We start from the raw sequence: 20,636 nt of genomic DNA, 5'->3' as shown, positions 1-20,636 counted from the left end.
TAATCCACGAGTTCTCGTAAACCCATGGTCTGTAATTAGCTGCGGTTTATTGAGGATAATGGCACACAGGGGTCTTTACTATGTACTTTTCTCAGTATGTACTAAGAGGTGACCTCAAGCTTGTAAGCAAACACTTGCCACCTAATCCTCCTCACGGGCTGAGCTGGGGCGAAAGTCACAAGTGATTTACTTAGATCTCATCCAGCAAAAGCCAGCCAAATCTGGTTTTTAGTCGCTAAACTGTGTGCTCTGTAAGTGCTTTGTTGTTTTAAATTATTAGTGGGCCTTCTTATGTAATACTTAGGGAGGGATTTGAACAAACCTCAAAGAACCATGGTACTTTCATATATTCCATTGCGCTGTTAGATTACTATTCATGTCCAATGAAATACCATTCAAAATTTTTGTATTTTTTGTATTTTTTTTTTTTTTATGGAAATTAAAACTTTTATTTAGCAAGGATGCATTAAATTGATAAAAAAGACAGTAAAGACATATAGTGTTGCAAAAGATTTATGTTTCAAAATACTGTTTTTTTTTCTTTCTATTCCTTTCTATTCCTTTCTATTCATCAAAGAATCCTGTGGAAAAATTTATCACATTGATATTTCAACATGTTTCAGCATTGATAATAAAAAGAAATGTTTCTTTACCACATTTTATATTAAAGGTCCCGTTCTTCGTGATCCCATGTTTCAAACTTTAGTTAGTGTGTAATGTTGTTGTTAGAGTATAAATAAAATCTGTAACATTTTAAAGCACAAAGTTCAATGCCAAGTGAGATATTTTATTTAACAGAAGTCGCCTACATCGAACGGCCAGTTTGGACTACATCCCTCTACTTCCTTCTTTAATGACGTCACTAAAACAGTTTTTTGACTAACCTCCGCCCACAGGAATACACAAGAGTTGCGTTTGTAGAGTGTGTTTGTCGCCATGTCGTCGAAACGCTGTTATTTTCATCCCGCAGTCCAATCACCGGGTCTGATTCCGGCTCAAATTGATAGGGTAAAATTAAAGACATGTTTACAATAACACTGAGCGCGTGCATCTCCACGTTATGGTAAGAGGCGTGACTTTTCCGGGCACGGTGCGCTAAGCTGCTGTCGAATCACAACACAGGAACCGCTGGCACAATCAGAACTCGTTACGTATTTCTGAAGGAGGGACTTCATAGAACAAGGAAGTCATCGGCCCGTTTTTATGACAGTGGAAACAGCGGTATACAGATAAGTAAATTATGTGAAAAATACTGTGTTTTTTTTACACGCGAAACATGAACACATGTTATATTGCACACTATAAACACAATCAAAGCTTCAAAAAACCACGAAAAACGGGACCTTTAATATAAACAGGGTTTCTGCGGGTCTGAAAAAGTTCTTAAAAAGTTTTAATTCACTCTTACACAAATCAAGGCATTAAAAATGTCTTAAATCAAAGCAGAACGTCTTAAATTCATAAAGTCATTACATTAAAAGTTGCATACATTGCCAAAAAAAATAAAAAGTCTATATCTTCCTCAGTGATTTTTGTCTAAACAACTTTTAAATCAAGATACAATTACTTGATGCAAATTTAAAGCTGCAGTCTGTAACTTTTTTTGGTTAAAAATTATCCAAAATCAATTTTGAGCAAGTACATAACCAGCCAGTGTTCAAAACTATCTCCTTAGCTTAGCCCTATAGGGGTGTGACGAGACACGAGATTGAGTTCACGAGAACGAGACGAGATTTTTACACACTATTTTTAAGAAATCCTCAAATATGAAATACATGATTAGAAAAGTAATCTGCAGGTGTATTTGAAATGTTTTAACTAATCATCTTGTAATTAATGTCATTTCAGTTCTACTTTCTGAGTATGAATTATCATATGCAGTAAAAGACAACAATACTCAAGCACTGTAAAACATTTTGCCGCAAACTGGCTTCTCTCCTGTATGATTTCAGACCTTACTGTACATGAATTATGAGCTTCTACCTCCTAACTGAACTCCTTTTCACAAATTGATCATAGAAATAAAGAGTATAAATAAAAATGGTAAAACTTTACAATAAGGTCTCATTTAATAACATTAATATATTAACCAACATGAACAATATCTTTGCTACAGTATTTATTAATCTTAGTTAAACATAAAAATAGTCATTCATGGTTAGTTCATGATAGTGCATTAAGTAATGTTAACAAATACAACTTTTGATTTTAACAATGTATTAGTAAATGTTGAAATTAACATTAACTAAAATGGTGTAGAAGTATTGTTCTTCCTTAGTTCATGTAAAGTTAACTAAGGAATCCTTATTGTAAAGTGTTACCATACAAATAAATAACAGTTTTCTTTTGGTCTTAAGTGCAATCAATAAGTGCAACCATAATCAAAGCACTCTCTCAAATTCAATATTCAAAATGCAAAATGGGGACCAAATTTTTCTTTAAGCATGATACAGAGCTGATAGATGCTTACAACTACACAGCCCAGCCTAAGATAGCTTTCATATTGGAAGATATTTGCATGCATCAGGGAGCCGCTTTCAAATGCGGGGTATTGACATCGCGTTTGAATACGCGCTCGCGTTTACTTTCACTTTCGCGATCACGCGTACTCTGTGAATATGGAGCGGCAGCGACCGTTATCCAACTGAATTAAATGTTTTTTTTATTTCTATAAAGAGCAAAACGACATGTGGAGGCGTAATGTAAATGTAGCGGTGGGATATTCTTTCCTAATTTCACCCTCACACTATCACGAGACTGCTTTTGGCCTCGACGAGAAATCTCGTCACAATTTAATATAGCAAGATCGCAGGATGCTGCTGGTAGCGGATCGTGACTGACAGCAAACAGGAGTTGTACCGATGCACAATGCACATAAAGATAATAATTCCGCATATAACTGCAATTGCAGGTTTCGAAAAATTGAACAAGAACAAATATCTGTCAATGAGTTATGAAAACATCCCTTTGAATTAAGTTGATTTTTCTGAGCCCATTAGCAGATATTTGTTCTTGTTTTAATCATAAACTCAATTTTGATCAATTTAACAGAAAACAAGATATTTTATGTCATTTTGTATCTCCAGTAAATGCATCTTGATTTAAGAATCTTTAGACATTTGCACTGGAAAACAAACTGGAAGACAAAAAAAAAAAAATCACTTTAATTTTCACCATGTGATCAGAAGATACACAGTAAAAGTTATTTCCATATTCTAATGGTTGGGAGCAGAGGTATTCAAGCTACTTCTCTGTAAAATGAATTAATGGATATCTGTTGGAAGTTGTATTTTCAAACTCTGAAGTGTTGTTAATACAGCTTATTGTGTTTCTCCCTAGACATTTACATTTAGAGAACATATTGACAAATTGTGTTCCCTTCAATTTATTCCTTAAATTTACTTTACTTGGTCTTAAAAAGGTCTTTACTGTAATTTTTGATCACATGGATGCAGTACAAACCCCAAAGCAAGTTAGACTACCATGGTAGTACCATGTTACACTGTCCAAAAAGCTTTATAATACCATGGTACTCCATTAGTGTACTGTAATTCCTTCTCATAAAAACACATGGATTCTGAAAGGAATCATTTCCCTACGGGTTTCGAACACAGTGCATCTCTGGTTGTCAGACACTGCTGAGGCCTAGACTTCTCCACCAGTCTCACACTGAAGTCTGCGTGAGATTCTGCCAAGATTTACTGTTCAGTGTCTGTGGGAATTCGTGGTGTAAAGAAGCGATGCGATACCTTTAAAGTTCAAAGACGTGAGAGAATCAGATTTAATCCACACTCCGAGTCTGTTGGCGCTTCCTGCTTCTGATAAAAACTGTGCTGTTCTGCAGCTTTAAGATAATGATTGTGGAATGTCGACCACCGCTGTGCATTTTATGTATCAGGATAGATCTAAAAATGAACTTCAAAGAGTCAGTATATTTGCAACACGTTTCCGTTTACCTACATGACAGTATGCGTCTTCACCAAACTTGCTAAAAAATCAATTATAATATAAAGAAATGAACAATAAATAAAATTTAAAAATTCATCAATCAATGGCTAATCATCTACTGTAATGATGAAATTAAAAATAAACAACTGACCAGTGACAAAACTATAATGAAATAAAAAAGTAAAACAAGAAATTACTTTATGTGTGTGCTGGCAAAAATATCAGTTTACAATAAGGTTACATTTGTTATCATTAGTTAAAGGGTCAACTCACCCAAAAATGAATATTTTGTCATTTAATTACTCACCCTCATGTCGTTCCAAACCCGTGAGACTTTCGTTAATCTTCAGAACTTAAATAAAGATCTTTCTGATGAAATCTGAGAGCTTGCATAGACAGCTACGCAATTGAAACTTTGAAGATTAAAAAAGTTCATTAAAAGATCATAGAACTAATCCATATGAATTGAGCGGCTTAGTCCAAATTTTCTGAAGAGACACGATCACTTTATATGATGAACAGATTGAATTTAGAAGCTCAACAGAAACTAGACATGTGAGAACAAACGTCTTGCGGAAGCTCAAACGTGCTGCGTAACACACGAGAATGAACCTCATTGGTTCTAGCACGCGTCAAGCAAACATGATTGAGCTTCCGAGTTGAAGAATGTTTATATGTGAATAAAAGCCTAAATTCAATCTGTTCATCATATAAACCGATTGTGTCTCTTCAGAAAATTTGGACTAAACTGCTCGATTAATGTTGATTAGTTTTACGTTTTCTTTCTGAACTTTTTGAAGCATTGTCTAGTAGTCCTATAGCTGGTCTATGGAGGGACAGATCGCTCAGGATTTCATCAAAAAGATCTTCATTTGTGTTCCGAAGATGAACGAAAGATTTGCAGATTTAGAACGACATGAGGGTGAGTAATTAATGACAGAATTTTTATTTTTTTGTGAACTAACCCTTTAATGCATTAGGTATCATAATGACCGATATTTGTACAGCATTTATCAATATTGGTTGTTACTAATTTTTAACAAAGCGTATAAATTAATTTATGAATTAACATAATGTATGTACGGAAGAGGATTAGGGCCAAGCAATAATAAAAAAAAATAAAACCATCTCGAGATTAAAGTTGTTAAATTTCGAGAAAAAACTCGTTAAATTTCGAGAAAAATGTTGAGATAAAATGTTGAGAATAAACTCATTAAATTATGAGAAAAAACTCGTTAAATTTCGAAAAAAAGGTCGAGATAAAATGTTGAGAATAAAGTCATTAAATTACGAGAAAAAACTCGTTAAATTACGAGAACAAATTCGTTAAATTATGAGAAAAATGTTGTTAAATTTCGAGAAAAAAGTCGAGATAAAATGTTGAGAATAAAGTCATTAAATTACGAGAAAAAACTCGTTAAATTACGAGAACAAATTCGTTAAATTACGAATTTGTTCTCATAATTTAATGAGTTTATTCTCAACATTTTATCTCGACTTTTTTCTCGAAATTTAACAACATTTTTCTCATAATTTAACGAATTTGTTTTCGTAATTTAACAACTTTTTCTCGTAATTTAATGACTTTATTCTCAACATTTTATCTCGACATTTTTCTCGAAATTTAACGAGTTTTTTCTCATAATTTAATGAGTTTATTCTCAACATTTTATCTCAAAATTTTTCTCGAAATTTAACGAGTTTTTTCTCGTAATTTAATGACTTTATTCTCATAATTTAATGACTTTATTCTCAACATTTTATCTCGACATTTTTCTCGAAATTTAACAACATTTTTCTCATAATTTAACGAATTTGTTCTCGTAATTTAACGACTTTTTTCTCGTAATTTAATGACTTTATTCTCATAATTTAATGACTTTATTCTCAACATTTTATCTTCGACTTTTTTCTCAAAATTTAACGATTTTTTTCTCGTAATTTAATGAGTTTATTCTCAACATTTTATTTCGACTTTTTTCTCGAAAATTTAACAACTTTAATCTCAAGATGGTTTCATTTTTTTATTATTGCTTGGCCCTAATCCTCTTCCGTATGTATGTATTATGAACAAACATAAATTAACTCTGAACATTTCATATTTCTAAAAAATTTGAAATTAAAGGGTTAGTTCACCCAAAAATGAAATTTCTGTCATTTATTACTCACCCTCATGCCGTTCCACACCCGTAAGACCTTCTTTCATCTTCAGAACACAAATTAAGATATTTTTGTTGAAATCCGATGGCTCCAGTGAGGCCTCCATAGGGAGCAATGGACACTTTCCTCTCTCAAGATCCATAAAGGTACTAAACACATATTTAAATCAGTTCATGTGAGTACAGTGGTTCAATATTAATATTATAAAGCAACAAGAATATTTTTGGAGTGCCAAAAAAAAACAAAATAACGACTTATTTAGTGATGGCTGATTTCAAAACACTGCTTCAGGAAGCTTCGGAGCATGTTTTTAGTACCCTTATGGATCTTGAGAGAGGAAATGTCATTGCTCCCTATGGAGGCCTCACTGAGCCATCGGATTTCAACAAAAATATCTTAATTTGTGTTGCGAAGATTAACAAAGGTCTTACGGGTGTGGAACGGCATGAGGGTGAGTAATAAATGACAGAAATTTCATTTTTGGCTGAACTAACCCTTTAACTATATTTTATAAACGCTTTATTTCGTATATAGGATATTGACTCCTTGGTTTTTCTAGTGTTTGATTAGGCGCACATGCACTTTTTGTCTCCATTCAGCCAAGCCATCTGTGTTTGCTGACATATAGCTCATGTGTGTCATTAACCTTTACGTTTGGATTTTTGTTATTTCAGCTCTTGGGAATGGCCTTTTCCATGACACTGTTCCATCAGATCCACAGAAGCGGGAAGAAGTATGATGCCTAACGAGGCCGTTTATCAAGGGAGGAGACCTGGTGCTTTATGGGACAGACTCTGGAGGAGAGCTCCTCCTCTTGTATCTAACTTCCACCACTGGCCAGCCCTTCTTCCCATTATTCCCCACCTTACACCTTACCATCCTGTATAGACTTCAGTCATGGTCTGCCTCTTTTCCACTCTTTCTCCCCCATCTGCTCATCTGCCAAAGAGACCTGGGGACAGAGAGGAACCAGAGAGGACCAACTCTTGGCCAGCATCCTCCCCATGAGGCCTCTGACTTTCTCCATCTCCTCTAGAACCTTTATTTTACGCTTGAACTAACTAACGTTTGCAAGAAGGAGAATAATGATGACAAACTGCGTGGCTTCACTAATCCGTAAATTCTTAAGCCCAACATACAGAGCGATGAGAAGACATCAGACTGGAAACCTTTGGGGTGGGATGAATTTGAAAAGCATCGCTCATTATCACCTCCATCTACAATGTAAATGACAAACAGCTCCATTTTAGCATGATGCAGTTTTGTACGAGACAGAAATCTTTGTCATTTCGGCTCAAGACTTTTTTGTTCGTTTTTTTATAAGTGACTTTGCCCCAACCCCATAAATGTCATTGTTTTTGCACCTAATGATTGGAAAGAGGCGGTACAAGTATTCTGACTTCAGCGAGGTATGACCAGGAATCTGAGTTTGTCTGTGTGTGTTGCTACACAAGCTTGTTCTTGTGTTTAAAGGTTTGTGATTTGAGGATGCATCGAAACGTGTCGAAAGTTTCACCCTGATGAGAACCATTACAACCTAATGTCAGTATAATACATCAAATAGGGACTGTTTTACTATATACAGACTGTCTGATTACCCAGCTGCCCACATACAAGCAAAAACATCCTGTTTGTTAACCACTAAAAGGTCATTTTAACTGAACTGCTACTAAAACTCTGTAGCATTGACAATGAAGTGCAGTTATTATAGAATAAAGATGGAAGGTTACAAGTAAGTAGACCAAGCATTAGTAAAAGGCAGAGCTTTGTGAGTTTGACCATTTTTTTGCTCAATGAATCCAATTCTGTACTCCAAAGAATGTTGAGACAGAGCCTAATAGCGCAGATTCCACCTTGTTTATGTTTGCACATTTCTCTAGGACGGTAGCATTTACATTTTTGGCAGACGTTAAGAGTTAGTTCAACCAAAAATGAAAATCTGTCATCATTTACTCACCCTCATGTTTTCCAAGCCTGCAGGACTTTTAGTTTTTGCATGGAACACAAAAGGAAACAGTTTGAAGAATGTTTTGCTGCTCTTTTCTATACAACGAGAGCAGACCTGATGCTTTCGAATAGAGTTGTCAAAAGGACTGATTTCGGTACCAATCGGTACCTCTGCGAACTGGTCCGTGATAGACGCCTGCTTTCAAACACTCCCGTTGTGTATCTGTGTAAGCTCTTGGTGAAGAGCGTCATTGATGACTATTTACAACGTTTTTGAAGCGTCGATCATTGAAGCCAATCACAGACATATCTGACGAGCGCATGAACACAATTGCCAGTCAGAGGCGTTTATGAATCTGCTCAACAGCGCTCAAAGCGTCACATTTTTAAAATTTCACTTGGTACCGAAGTCGGTACTTTTGACAACTCACTTTTGAACTCTAAAAATGAGGGGGAAATATGATAAAAGTAGTGCATATGACTAAGTGCTAGTGCTCTTTTCCTCAACAGTTGGATTCAAAAAATTTGGAATATACAGGTAACACTTTATTTTACAGTGTCATTGTTACATATGTTACATACGGCCAGCAGCCATATCACCCTGTAGCCCAAGACTGGTTGCCCACTGAAGCTAAGCAGGGCTGAGCCTGGTTAGGAGATCTCCTGGGAAAACTAGGTTGCTGCTGGAAGAGGTGTTAGTGAGGCCAACAGGGGGTGCTCACCCTGTGGTCTGTGTGGGTCCTAACATCCCAGTATAGTGATGGGGACACTATACAAAAAGCACCGTCCTTCAGATGAGACGTTAAACTGAGGTCCTGACTCTCTGTGGTCGTTAAAAATCCCAGGATGTCCTTCGAAAAGAGTAGGGGTGTAACCCCGACATCCTGGCCAAATTTGCCCATTGGCCTCTGACCATCATGGCCTTCTAATCATCCCCATACACTGATTGGCTTCATCACTCTGTCTCCTCTCCACTAATAAGCTGGTGTATGGTGGGCGTTCTGGCGCAATATGGCTGCCGTCGCATCATCCAGGTGGATGCTGCACATTTGTGGTGGTTGAGGAGATTCCCCCTTTAATATGTAAAGCGCTTTGAGTGTCCAGAAAAGCGCTATATAAATGTAAGGAATTAATTACATGTAGTTACTATTGTAATATCTATAAATTATGCATAATTACATGCAATTAACCCTAAACCAAACCAAACCCTAATCCTTAAACCTATAGTAAGTACAGTTGAGTAGTTACTCAATATTACTCAGTACTTAAATGTATAATTACAGTGTAACAATGACACCTTAAAATAAAGTGTAACTGAATATACTGTATATCGTTAGCCTCATAGCATAATTGCCTAAGTCATTCATTTTCAAATGATACTTAGGCAATTATGCTATGAGGCTAACGATATTCCAGGCTTTCTGTATCCAGAAAGCCCTCCACCAGATCTCATTCGTGCATATGCATATCCAAATATGGTGCATAAAGATGCATTTCATCAGGTTTGATGTAAACCTTGAGTGTCTCAAGAAATGCAACTGAATTGCAACACAAAAACTTTTAAGATGCTAATGCGATGCTACGGAGGGTAAGATGGATTTAAATGTGGTCATTTATAGAACTTTACGATTGATGGGCGTTCTAATTCTGCAGAAATCTTCTGACCTTTCTGACGAGTTCTGTAGGCACATATTACATGTGAGCCAGATAATTACTTAAATTGGTGGTCTGTTCTCCTTTTGTGTCCCACGGAAGAAAATCACAGGGTACAGAATGACATGAGCTGACAGAAATTTCCTTTTTGAATGAACTATTTCTTTCAAGTTGGAAGCTTCAAGTCTACTACTATAAGGCTAACCCAACAGAACATATTGTCAGTACTGCTTCCTTACAAGATATAAGTCAAGTATTAAAGTTAAATAACATACTGTATGGAGCCGAACCATATACAAACACAGTTGTAGTGTTAGTTAGACTGTAATCCTCCAAACTGTAATTCATCTTGAGAAAGAGCGTCTGCAGTGTTCCTGTTTCCGCACACCTCAGCTTTATGGCCTGTGCTATTTTTCTGTCTCTCTCGGCTCTTTTCTGTCTCCATCTGTCTTTTAGTTTCGAGAATCAGGCTGGAATGGTTACATTCCTGCTAAATGAAGTGATAATGCTTCTGTATCACATTGCCTAAAGGGACTTGGTTCAAAGGAAATGCATCTTGACAATGAAGTTTTGAAGTGAAAGTGTGTTTACCAGCAGACCGTTTTTAGGGTTTAAAAATCACTAAGCAGTAGATCGGGCGTGATGATGGCTGCGAGACAACCAGAGTGGGGTCACTGTCACTGGCTATCACTGAGACTACATGAGACTACATGACCTCCCTTAAGAGCTTGGCCATGTGCGCATCGTTTGTGTGAGCGAGAGGGACGTAATAGAGCACTCAAGATGGAGAGAAAAATAATAACACCTCTCATCCCATCAAACACTCACTGATCCACAATCTATGTTTACTGTATTTTAGAAAGATTGCTTTCCGTAAAACAGTTGGGACCAGAAGCGACAGCTACTTCTAACGTTCATCCTCTGTTGAAATGGAGGGGAAAGAGTGCTTCTGCTCAGGATGAGTGTAGAAACTCTGTCACTGTACACACTGCTGCTATAAGAGCCATCTGTGCTTATTACGATAATGGAGAAGGTGAAAGACTGAGAAACTGCAGACTGAACCTCACTCGCTTCTCTGCCTGGAAGCATTTAAAGTCAACATGAAACTAAAATTGACCCCATTTCCTTTTTTTTTCTTCTTCTTTTTTTATGGCTATGTTATCCATATATTATTATCTATTGTTATATATTATCTTTTAGGCAAGGGGATATTATAATTATATATACATCCAAACTTTTCAGGTTACTGTGGTTGGTAATGCAGTAGGGCTGCACGATATTTCTCATGCGATTGTCACACGCATTTCGTCAGTAAAGCCGGTTCCCTGATTACCGCTAAATTGCCATCACCTGCTTTCAAATGGAGCGGCATTTAATAGACAGAGCCGTAGTTCACTGAAAAGCCACGCAATATCGCGTTCATTATCGAAGGCGATTCATCTGCGTTAAAGCGATATTGCGTGGCTTTTCAGTGAACTACGGCTCTGTCTATTAAATGCCGCTCTATTTGAAAGCAGGTGATGGCAATTTAGCGGTAATCAGGGAACCGGCTTTACTGACGAAATGCGCGTGACAATCGCATGAGATATATCGTGCAGCCCTATAATGCAGCCATTCTTAAATCTTACCAATAGTAAAAATATTAATTTAATGCTGGTTAAAGCTGCAGTCCATAACTTTTTTTGGTTAAAAATGATCCAAAATCAGTTTTTTAGCAAGTACATAACCAGCCAGTGTTCAAAACTATCTCCTTACCATAGCCCGATTCAAAACGGTGAGCTTGTAATTAACGTTTTATAATTCAGGTGGTACTGGTAGGTTTCCACGGGAAATTCGAGCATGCCGCTGTTCGTCTTTGCGTTATTACGTCACGTCTGTTTACATAAAGAATGAGTCCCAGCTAGTAGGCTATATCGCATGTGTGGATGCTGCAGGTGATGGATCATTTATAGCCTTTTTTTTTTCACAGCAGCTGGAATAATTAAACTTATCATTTTGATGGCGGATTGTATGGTATGACAAATTAACATTAGAGATTAGACTGTACAGAAATTGAAATCTACAGGTAACACTAATACAAGCTAAAAACATGTAGTTACGCAATGCCGATGTTGTTAACATTAACAATTTGAGAACAAAGTATAACAATAATAATAATTTGCATGGTTTGATGTGATATGAGCTCAGCGATCATTAGATTTCATCACCAATGGTAGCGCGATTTATTGTAAAGCTGTCAGAACAAAAGTGGCAGATTTGTTACTTGTTCAGGTGACATTTTCCAGTGAAAATTCTTAAGACTACAATCTGTGATTCCGATTCGACCTGTGATTCAGAGCGGTGACTGACAGCCACACATTCTCCTCAAAACATTAGATTTTATCCGTGCTGAGGAGCCACAATCCCACGTAAAGATGATAATTCCGCAAATAACTGCAATTGCAGGTTTCAAACAGAGATGGCGACAAAGAGGCAAAACTTAAGGGCTGCAGCTTTAACTAATAAAGGTTATAAATACTGATTTTTGTATTATTGTTGGGATATGTCAAGACAGAACATTCAGGTTTAGCTCCATCCTGGTATGCAAAGAAACAGTCAATTCCATATGGATAAAGTATTAGTCCCAATGTACATTCATTTTAGTCAAAGAACATATTGCTTTACTAGTAGACATGTCACATTATAGATGTAAAATGGATTATCAAGGGTGTTTCATGTTGGCTTTAAGGGATATGTGTTATTTATGAGGCATTTATATCTGGAGGACTGAAATCTACAGCATTTTCCAATCAGTACCGCATGTTCACCATCACTAGCAAATAGAAACAATACAAGCAAATGATCTAATATGCAAGTTTGGCTCCAGTGGGCCACAGTCGAACATTATTACCATCATAAATGAAAATGTTTTTGCGTTATGCCTGGTGGTCTGGCTTCAACCCCATTTTTGCTTCAAGAACACCGTGGTGTTAGTCAATACTAGCTTTGATTAGGTCTGCACTGATGCGCGCCATCTGCTCAGTGTACTATCTCTAACCCCACCACGCTAAACTTCATGATGTGCTCCAACACTCTTATCTGACTGATTTACAAACTTTGGCCACAAAATTGCATCCTGTGAACCAATCCCACATGTAAGCTTTCCGAGGTTAGGAATTGTTTAAGAGTTTGGGAAGATTTTTTGGTCCTTGTGTCGGCGTTTTGTTTTTTGAAAGATGTCTTCAAACCCATCTCCCTTCTCTTCTTTTACAAAAAAAAAGTATATACCCACGTATATACAATACCCATTTTTTCCTTTATATTTTTTCCACTGTTAAAGGCTACATTTGTGTATTTAAATCTGAAATTGTCAGATGTTGAGTTATTAGTGTTGAATGACAACCAACAGCAGTTTGGCATTAGCAATTTTCATTTTTACTTTTTTCGTGTGTGTGTGTGTCTGTTTTGAAATGCATTTGTGTCAAGCTTAATGCGTGTAAACATTTCAGTACAGATCATCTCATAAACCGTTGCAAATGTGTTTGACATCTGGGGCATATCTGTTTAATATGCAATGAAAATATTGCTATTTGCTAACTGTCTAAATGTGTCTGTCACATATCTAAAGGTGCAAGAGAATCTCAGTGCTTGATACTCCAACACAAGGGTTGTAATGTCATTTTAGTTATTTTTTTTTTTGTACATTGTTTGTTTCATGTTGTTTTTGTATCATATTCTCGTCACTTATCAAGTTTAAGGGTGTGCTAAGCATTAATTGATAACATTTTGGCATTATATATATAAACCTTTAGTTTTTCTAAATGTGTTTTTTTTCTTTGCCTCTCCTATTGCCACATTAGAATTAATTTATGTTGGATTTTCATAATAAAACAGATATATGTGGATACTATCATTCAGCACATGCAAATTCACATTATAGTTTCTAGCCATTGTAAAGCAGAACCTTTCATTGCTGTTAATGAATTTCATTAACTGTTAATTGCCCAATACTAAGGAATTATCTGCAAGGCATGGTCTCTCTCTCTATCATGTCATATAAAGAAGATTGCAAAATTCATATCTCCAGAACATCTAAGAACATTCTTGCACACCCGTGCCATCTGATTGTATATTTTGGGATATTTTTTTCAACAGTCGTTGAAACTAATTTTGTACCCATTCAATGTGTTTTTTTCTTTATTTTTTGTACCTATTAATTCAAGAACCTAAGTTGTAGATCTGAATTACATGTTCGCATTTGTTGGTATATTGAATTGTGATATTTTAATCAACAGTGTTGCAGGGACAGGGAAGTTTTTTTATTGGTGATCTAAATGACCACAGTACAACTAAAATAATTATTGAACTTTTTTCTCCCATTAACAGACACTGCCATAAAATGATCTAATAATCTGGTGTGGTTTTTTTTTTTGTTTGTTTGTTTGTTTTTTTTTAAAGGTGGGGGATCTAAAAAATCAGTTCTAATCACCGTCATATCTGTATTTTTGTACTGCCATTCTAACCACCACCAGTAAGCTGCATTATACAAGCTGTAGAAACGTATGCTCTTGAGTGACGTGTTTAATGTAGTCCTGGTGAGTGGCAGTTATCAGATATCTTGTGAACCCAGATTTGTCCTGTGGAGTATTTTGCTACATGTAAAGCACTATAAATATATTAGGTGGTGCACTAAATTGCATTCTTTAAATTCTACTATTTTTAAATAAAGGAAAGTGTGTTGCCAAACCCCTGTGAGAATGTTGTTTATTGTCTTTTGTACTCTTCTAGAGGCTTGACTTTTTTTTTTTTTCACAGAATTTGGGCCATTTTACAAAGAAGATTGCATCTTCTTTCCCCTTTAATTCAAGATCACACTATGGCTGCATCCAAAATCGAATACTTCCCTATATAACCCGATCTCACAGCAATTCATACGTATTTTACGAGGTGGCTAATTCGTATGTATGGCCTCACTCGTATGAATACCAAGGTTATTATAGTTTTGCATTTTTCATTAGTTTTTATTTTTATTTCGTTTTGACTTTTTGTTTTCAAATTCAGTTTAGTTTTAATTAGTTTTTAAAGTGGGTTTGCTAGTTTAGTTTAGTTTTTATTTTTTGAAAATGCTTAGTTTTAGTTTAGTTTTTATTAGTTTTAGTTTTTTTTTTGTAATTTGGGTTATTTGTCAGGGGCAATATTCAAAAAGGTCAGAAAAAGTATTGTGCAATAACTCAACAAAAACATCATACAATTTTAGAAAATATTCATTCAAAAATAAAACCAGTACATAAAATGTACATATGGGCACAAATATGTAAACAGTCTCAACACTCCGCAGTAAGAGCAAAATGTGTACGTGACGTGTGCCAGTAAAAAACCTAGAGCCAACAGACTAAAGAAGACATACATGAACCGCATGTAGCCTATTCAACCCATTTTTGAGCCACAACAAGACATTTCTGTCAGATTGTCAGGGAGCTCAATCTGAGAAAAGAACATGACAAATAACAAACAAAACAAAAAAAACTTTAAATACAGCTATTCAATTTTTTTAGTGTGTGTGTGACACCTTCACAAAATTGCCAAAAAATCTACCAAAAATCTACACATCTTCTATACAGAATTCACACCCTATACAAATACCACAGCTGTACAATTTTCACACCCTATACTAAATTTACAATAGCCTAATTTACTCGTCTGGATTGAAGCAGCAAACATTCAGTGTAAAGGCCAATTCACACCGCACCAACAAACTCGTCTGTTGGAGTTTGATCGGATCGGTGTGATACCCCTGTTGGCGTTGGTCTGAGTCGGTTTTCACCAGACTGAACATGTTTAATCGGCGTTAGTTTGGTAGTCTGAGCATCCAACAAACGGCAACCAACGCTGACGTAATCTGACCTGACTACGAACCGTTGCCATGAAGATGAGGCAAGTCCCCTGCTGTTCGATCGCGCCCGCGCCTCACGCACACACAACAAAGCAGCGGAAATGTGACATCGCAGCTTGTTCCTTATAAAAAATAAAATACAGTTAAAAAAAAATGAAAACATACAAAAGGTACAATAGTCCATAGTGCAATCTATGGAAGTAATTTAATGCCAAATGTTTTTGAAATAAAAAGCTTGTTGAATTGCACTAATTGAAAAAAAAAAACATGCATCACATTAGCTGTGCTTGCATTTAGATGCATTGTATTTTTAAGGCTTGCATTTTTATGGGCTGAAATTCAACATGGTCGTATATTTAAGCTGTGAATATTTCAATTAAAAATATTTCACACAAATTTTCATTATTAAAAATTCAATAATTTATATTCACCTTTCAGATTTCACTTCCAAAATATTCATTCTGTTTAAAAATACAACCTATAAAATTCAACTAGCAATTTTCAGTCCATTTTATTTCGCTTTACAAATTCGCTTCCACAAATTCAGTGGTTCAAATTCGGCAGAAAATTCAACATTTCACATCCGGGGAACTGCAGGAAAATCAGTAGAGTGCCGATGCATGATCTCCATCTGCTGTTAGTCGACTTCACCAGCAGGCGCCGCTAGCGGCTGTTTACAAAGACGAGCAACGGCTAGTAAGTCATCATTCATCATAAAAACGGATTTACAGAAATGGAGCAAGCGGTAAGTGAATGTGTGATGATTATCAGGGCCAGTATAAATGCAGAAAAGCTGATAAAGACACAAAAGCTGCATTTATGTTTAATTCAGCCGCGCGGTGTTGTAATACTATGGTTTCCCTCATCCGTCATAGCTCCCTGCCATCAGGACATATAAAACTCTTAACACAGCTTAATGGACTCGTGTACAGTGATATAAAAGACCAAACTCGCACCTCATTTGTGATGTAGATTATACTATATAGGCTCCAAGAAAGCAGATACTGGCATAAAGTTGTTTTGACCCTGAACGTCAATTCGCAAATTTAGGGACCGTCTCTAAAGTTACGATATTGGTATTCACGTTTCTACCTTCAGTAGCGTTTAAAGAGAATGATTTACAGTCACAAAACCAACTCTAAAGTGTTCATCTAGGTCTCAGGTCGAACAGTGATGCGCCCTACTCTCTCTCTCTCTCTCTCTCTCTCTCTCTCACTCTCTCTCTCTCTCTCTCACACACACACACACACACATTCAAACACACACAACTCAAAGTACATGCACATACTTTTTTTCTTTTCTTTTTTTCTTTTTACACATTCATCACACAATCGTTCTACTTAGTTAATTTTATTTTTCCTGCTCATATACATGCTTTGGCAACACAATGTAAAATTTGTATAAGCAGGATAATATATGAGCAGGAAAAATGAAAATGAAGTAGAATGAATTGTGTGATGAACGTGTTAAAAATAGAAATAGTATATAATATGCATGTACTTTGAGTGGGGTGTGTTTGAATATGCATGTGCATGTGCGTACAACCGGCCACCGGTCCCCACAATGTAAATTAATTATTAAAAATACTAAATGGTGGTTTTGTGAGAAAATAAAGGTATGCACAGGTTCCTGTGATGGTTAGGTTTAGGGTTAGGGGTTAGGTTAGATAGGAAGTACGGTTTGTACAGTATAAAATGCATTGCAGCCTATGGAAAGTCCCCACAATTCACAAAAACCTAACGTGTGTGTGTGTGTGTGTGTGTGTGTGTGTGAGTGAGTGAGTGAGTGAGTGAGAGAGAGAGAGAGAGAGAGAGAGAGAAGGGCGCATCACTGTTCGACCTGACACCATATGAACACTTTACAGGTAGTTTTGTGACTGTAAATCATTCTCGTCAAATGCTATTGAGCTTTAAATTATGGCATTTTTTGTATGATCCCATACAGTAGTGAAATACATAGCAATATTCACATATTACTTGACAGTTTATTTGGAAACACTTTACAATATGGATGGATCATAATATCTTAACTAACATGAACTATCCATGAGCAATACATTTGTTACTGTATTTGTTAATCTTTGTTAGGGTTATAAAATTACAGCGGTTCATTGTTCATGTTAGTTCACAGTGCATTACCTAATGTTAATACAACTCTTGATTTTAATAATGCATTAGTAAATGCTGGAATTAAAATTAACAAAGATTAATAAGTGCTGTAGAAGTGCAGTTCTTTATTAGTTCATATTAACTAACTATAATATAAAGTGTTACCTTTTATTTTAATAAGCATCAAAAATCTAAAAGGTTTGCATTACCTGAGACCTAGATGAACACTTTAGAGTTGGTTTTGTGACTGTAAATCATTCTCTTTAAACGCTACTGAAGGTAGAAACGTGAATACCAATATCGTAACTTTAGAGACGGTCCCTAAATTTGCGAAAATCAAATGTTCAGCGTCAAAACAACTTTATGCCAGTATCTGCTTTCTTGGAGCCTATATAGTATAACTTACATCACAAACGAGGTGCGAGTTTGCTCTTTTATATCACTGTACACGAGTCCATTAAGCTGTGTTAAGAGTTTTATATGTCCTGATGGCAGGGGAATCCTATGACGGATGAGGGAAACCATAGTATTACAACACAGTGCTGCGATATAAAGTTAAGGAAACTAAACAACAGAGAGAAATATATGTCTACCTCAGATTTAATGTATATCTGTACACCAGCATCGGACAATAACGTTATAATCTCGTTCACGGGAGAGAAAGCTGCTTACATGTAGACTAAACAGGGAAAGTAACCGTAAAGACACTGAATTAAACATAAATGCAGCTTTTGTGTCTTTATCAGCTTTTCTGCATTTATACTGGCCCTGGTAATCATCACACATTCACTTACCGCTTGCTCCATTTCTGTAAATCCGCTTTTATGAATCAATGATGACTTACTAGCCGTTGCTCGTCTTTGTAAACAGCCGCTAGCGGCGCCTGCTGGTGAAGTCGACTAACAGCAGATGGAGATCATGCATCGGCACTCTACTGCTTTTCCTGCAGTTCCCCGGATGTGAAATGTTGAATTTTCTGTCGAATTTGAACCACTGAATTTGTGGAAGCGAATTTGTAAAGCGAAATAAAATGGACTGAAAATTGCTAGTCGAATTTTATAGGTTGTATTTTTAAACAGAATGAATATTTTGGAATTGAAATCTGAAAGGTGAAAATAAATTATTGAATTTTTAATAATGAAAATGTGTGTGAAATATTTTTTATTGAAATATTCACAGCTTAAATATACGACCATGTTGAATTTCAGCCCATAAAAATGCAAGCCTTAAAAATACAATGCATCTAAATGCAAGCACAGCTAATGTGATGCATGTTTTTTTTCCAGTTAGTGCAATTCAACAAGCTTTTTATTTCAAAAACATTTGGCATTAAAATACTTCCATAGCAATCCTTGCCATTCAGCAAGAGCACATTAAGAGAGGCAACGTTAACCACCATGAGCAACGCAGGTTTACCTTCAGTGACACTAAAACTCTGTAAACTTGATTTTTTTCTCACAGTAATTTTCATTTTGGGTGAACTATGCAAACACATTTGGATTGAAGCAGCAAACATTCAGTGTAAGAGTAAACAAATGACATTATTTAATATTTGAATCACAGCTTATATAGTGTTTTGACATCGACAACCCAAGTGCATTTTACCTCAAGCTTGCGACTAGTTAACTTGCTGCAGTAGCAATCGCTTCTCGCGTCGACATTAACACGCTGACAAAGTTATATTCAGAATTAAAAATATTTTTATACCACTTTTTAATGTGTGTTTCTGTAAAGGTGTTCACGAGATACCAACCTTTAGCGAACTTGCTTTCAAAGTCGAACACTCGTTCTCATGGAGACGCGGTGTGCACTGAAGGGAGGGGCTGTGTGTGTGCGCGCGCGCGCGCGTGTATGTAAGAGACGCGGGGAAAGGAAATGCAGCTAACGTTAAACGTTATTTGCTCTATGAAAGACATTGATAAAGACGAAAACTAAGGACATTTAATCTATAATTTTGTTTTATTTTAGTTAGTTTTGCCAAACACACATTACAGTTTTAGTTAGTTATCGTTTTTTTTGTAATGCCTTGTTTTATTTCAGTTAACGACAATGTTTTTTCCCTAGTTTTCGTTTTTTCGTTCGTCTTCGTTAACGATTATAACCTTGATGAATACATAAGTTTTTTGCTAAATCATACATATTTTATGAGTTGCCAAATTCCTACCCCTAAACCTACCCGTCACTGGGTTTAGACAAACTGTATGAATTTGTACCTCGTAAAATATGTACGACTTGGTCGTGAGATAGCGTTGTCCCTATAATATATAGTAGGCTAAAAATAGTAGTATGTGGTATGAATTCGGACATACTTCTGACAAAAGAAGTATGTCCGAATTCACGGTACTCATAAAAGAGTAGGCAAAAAGTGACATTACTTCCATCGAGATTCTGAAGTGTGCATACGATGGACTTTACTATCCCATGAGGCCACGGGAGAAGATTGTGAATGACTGAAGCAACTCTGAAACTGACTCTGGTAGGTCAAATGATAATGGCAACATGGCAAATGTAGTTCTTCCAGATTACATTCATACTATATAGAACATACTTATTTTGAATAAGTAAGCTACTTCAAGACTATTAAAAAAAAAAAGTATCTACTCAAGAGAGCATGCGATTCCGGACACAGCCTCTATGGCCCTGTCCCAAATGGCGCACTTCATGTGGACTTTCTCTCGTGGACTTAAATTGCGCGTGCTCGCCGAGTCTACGAGTCCGTAGGCCGTCCCATTCAGCATTTTAACGCTCTGAAGTGTGCTCAGCAGCGCCCCCTTTGTACCCTTGAAGCGGTCTTCCGCGAAGCCCGCATAGATGCAGGCTCCGCACACTTTAACTACCCAGGAATCCTTGCGAAATGCCAATCAGACAACGGATGGGAGGAGATTTCACAATTGATGACATGGCTGAGAAGAAAATATTTAAGTGTAGGTATCATTACGGTTTTTATG

General features: G+C 36.3%; 1 protein-coding gene across 5 annotated transcripts in view; it reads left to right on the top strand.

Annotated features, from left to right (window-relative positions):
- The window catches only part of tspan9a (tetraspanin 9a), a 264,441-nt gene extending 255,837 nt beyond the window's left edge, over nucleotides 1-8,604 (top strand). For all 5 annotated transcript variants that reach the window (XM_048169302.1, XM_048169301.1, XM_048169304.1 and 2 more), the window contains one exon: nucleotides 6,783-8,604. In XM_048169302.1, coding sequence (XP_048025259.1) covers nucleotides 6,783-6,854 — 72 coding nt within the window. In that variant the 3' untranslated portion in view covers nucleotides 6,855-8,604. The remainder of the gene's footprint in view (nucleotides 1-6,782) is intronic.
- The last annotated feature ends 12,032 nt before the right edge of the window (nucleotides 8,605-20,636 follow it).

Source organism: Megalobrama amblycephala, linkage group LG19 (genome assembly GCF_018812025.1).
Source record: "Megalobrama amblycephala isolate DHTTF-2021 linkage group LG19, ASM1881202v1, whole genome shotgun sequence".
Taxonomy (NCBI): domain Eukaryota; kingdom Metazoa; phylum Chordata; class Actinopteri; order Cypriniformes; family Xenocyprididae; genus Megalobrama; species Megalobrama amblycephala.
Note: the sequence above shows the minus strand (reverse complement) of the source record. Positions and strands in the feature narration are given on the sequence as shown.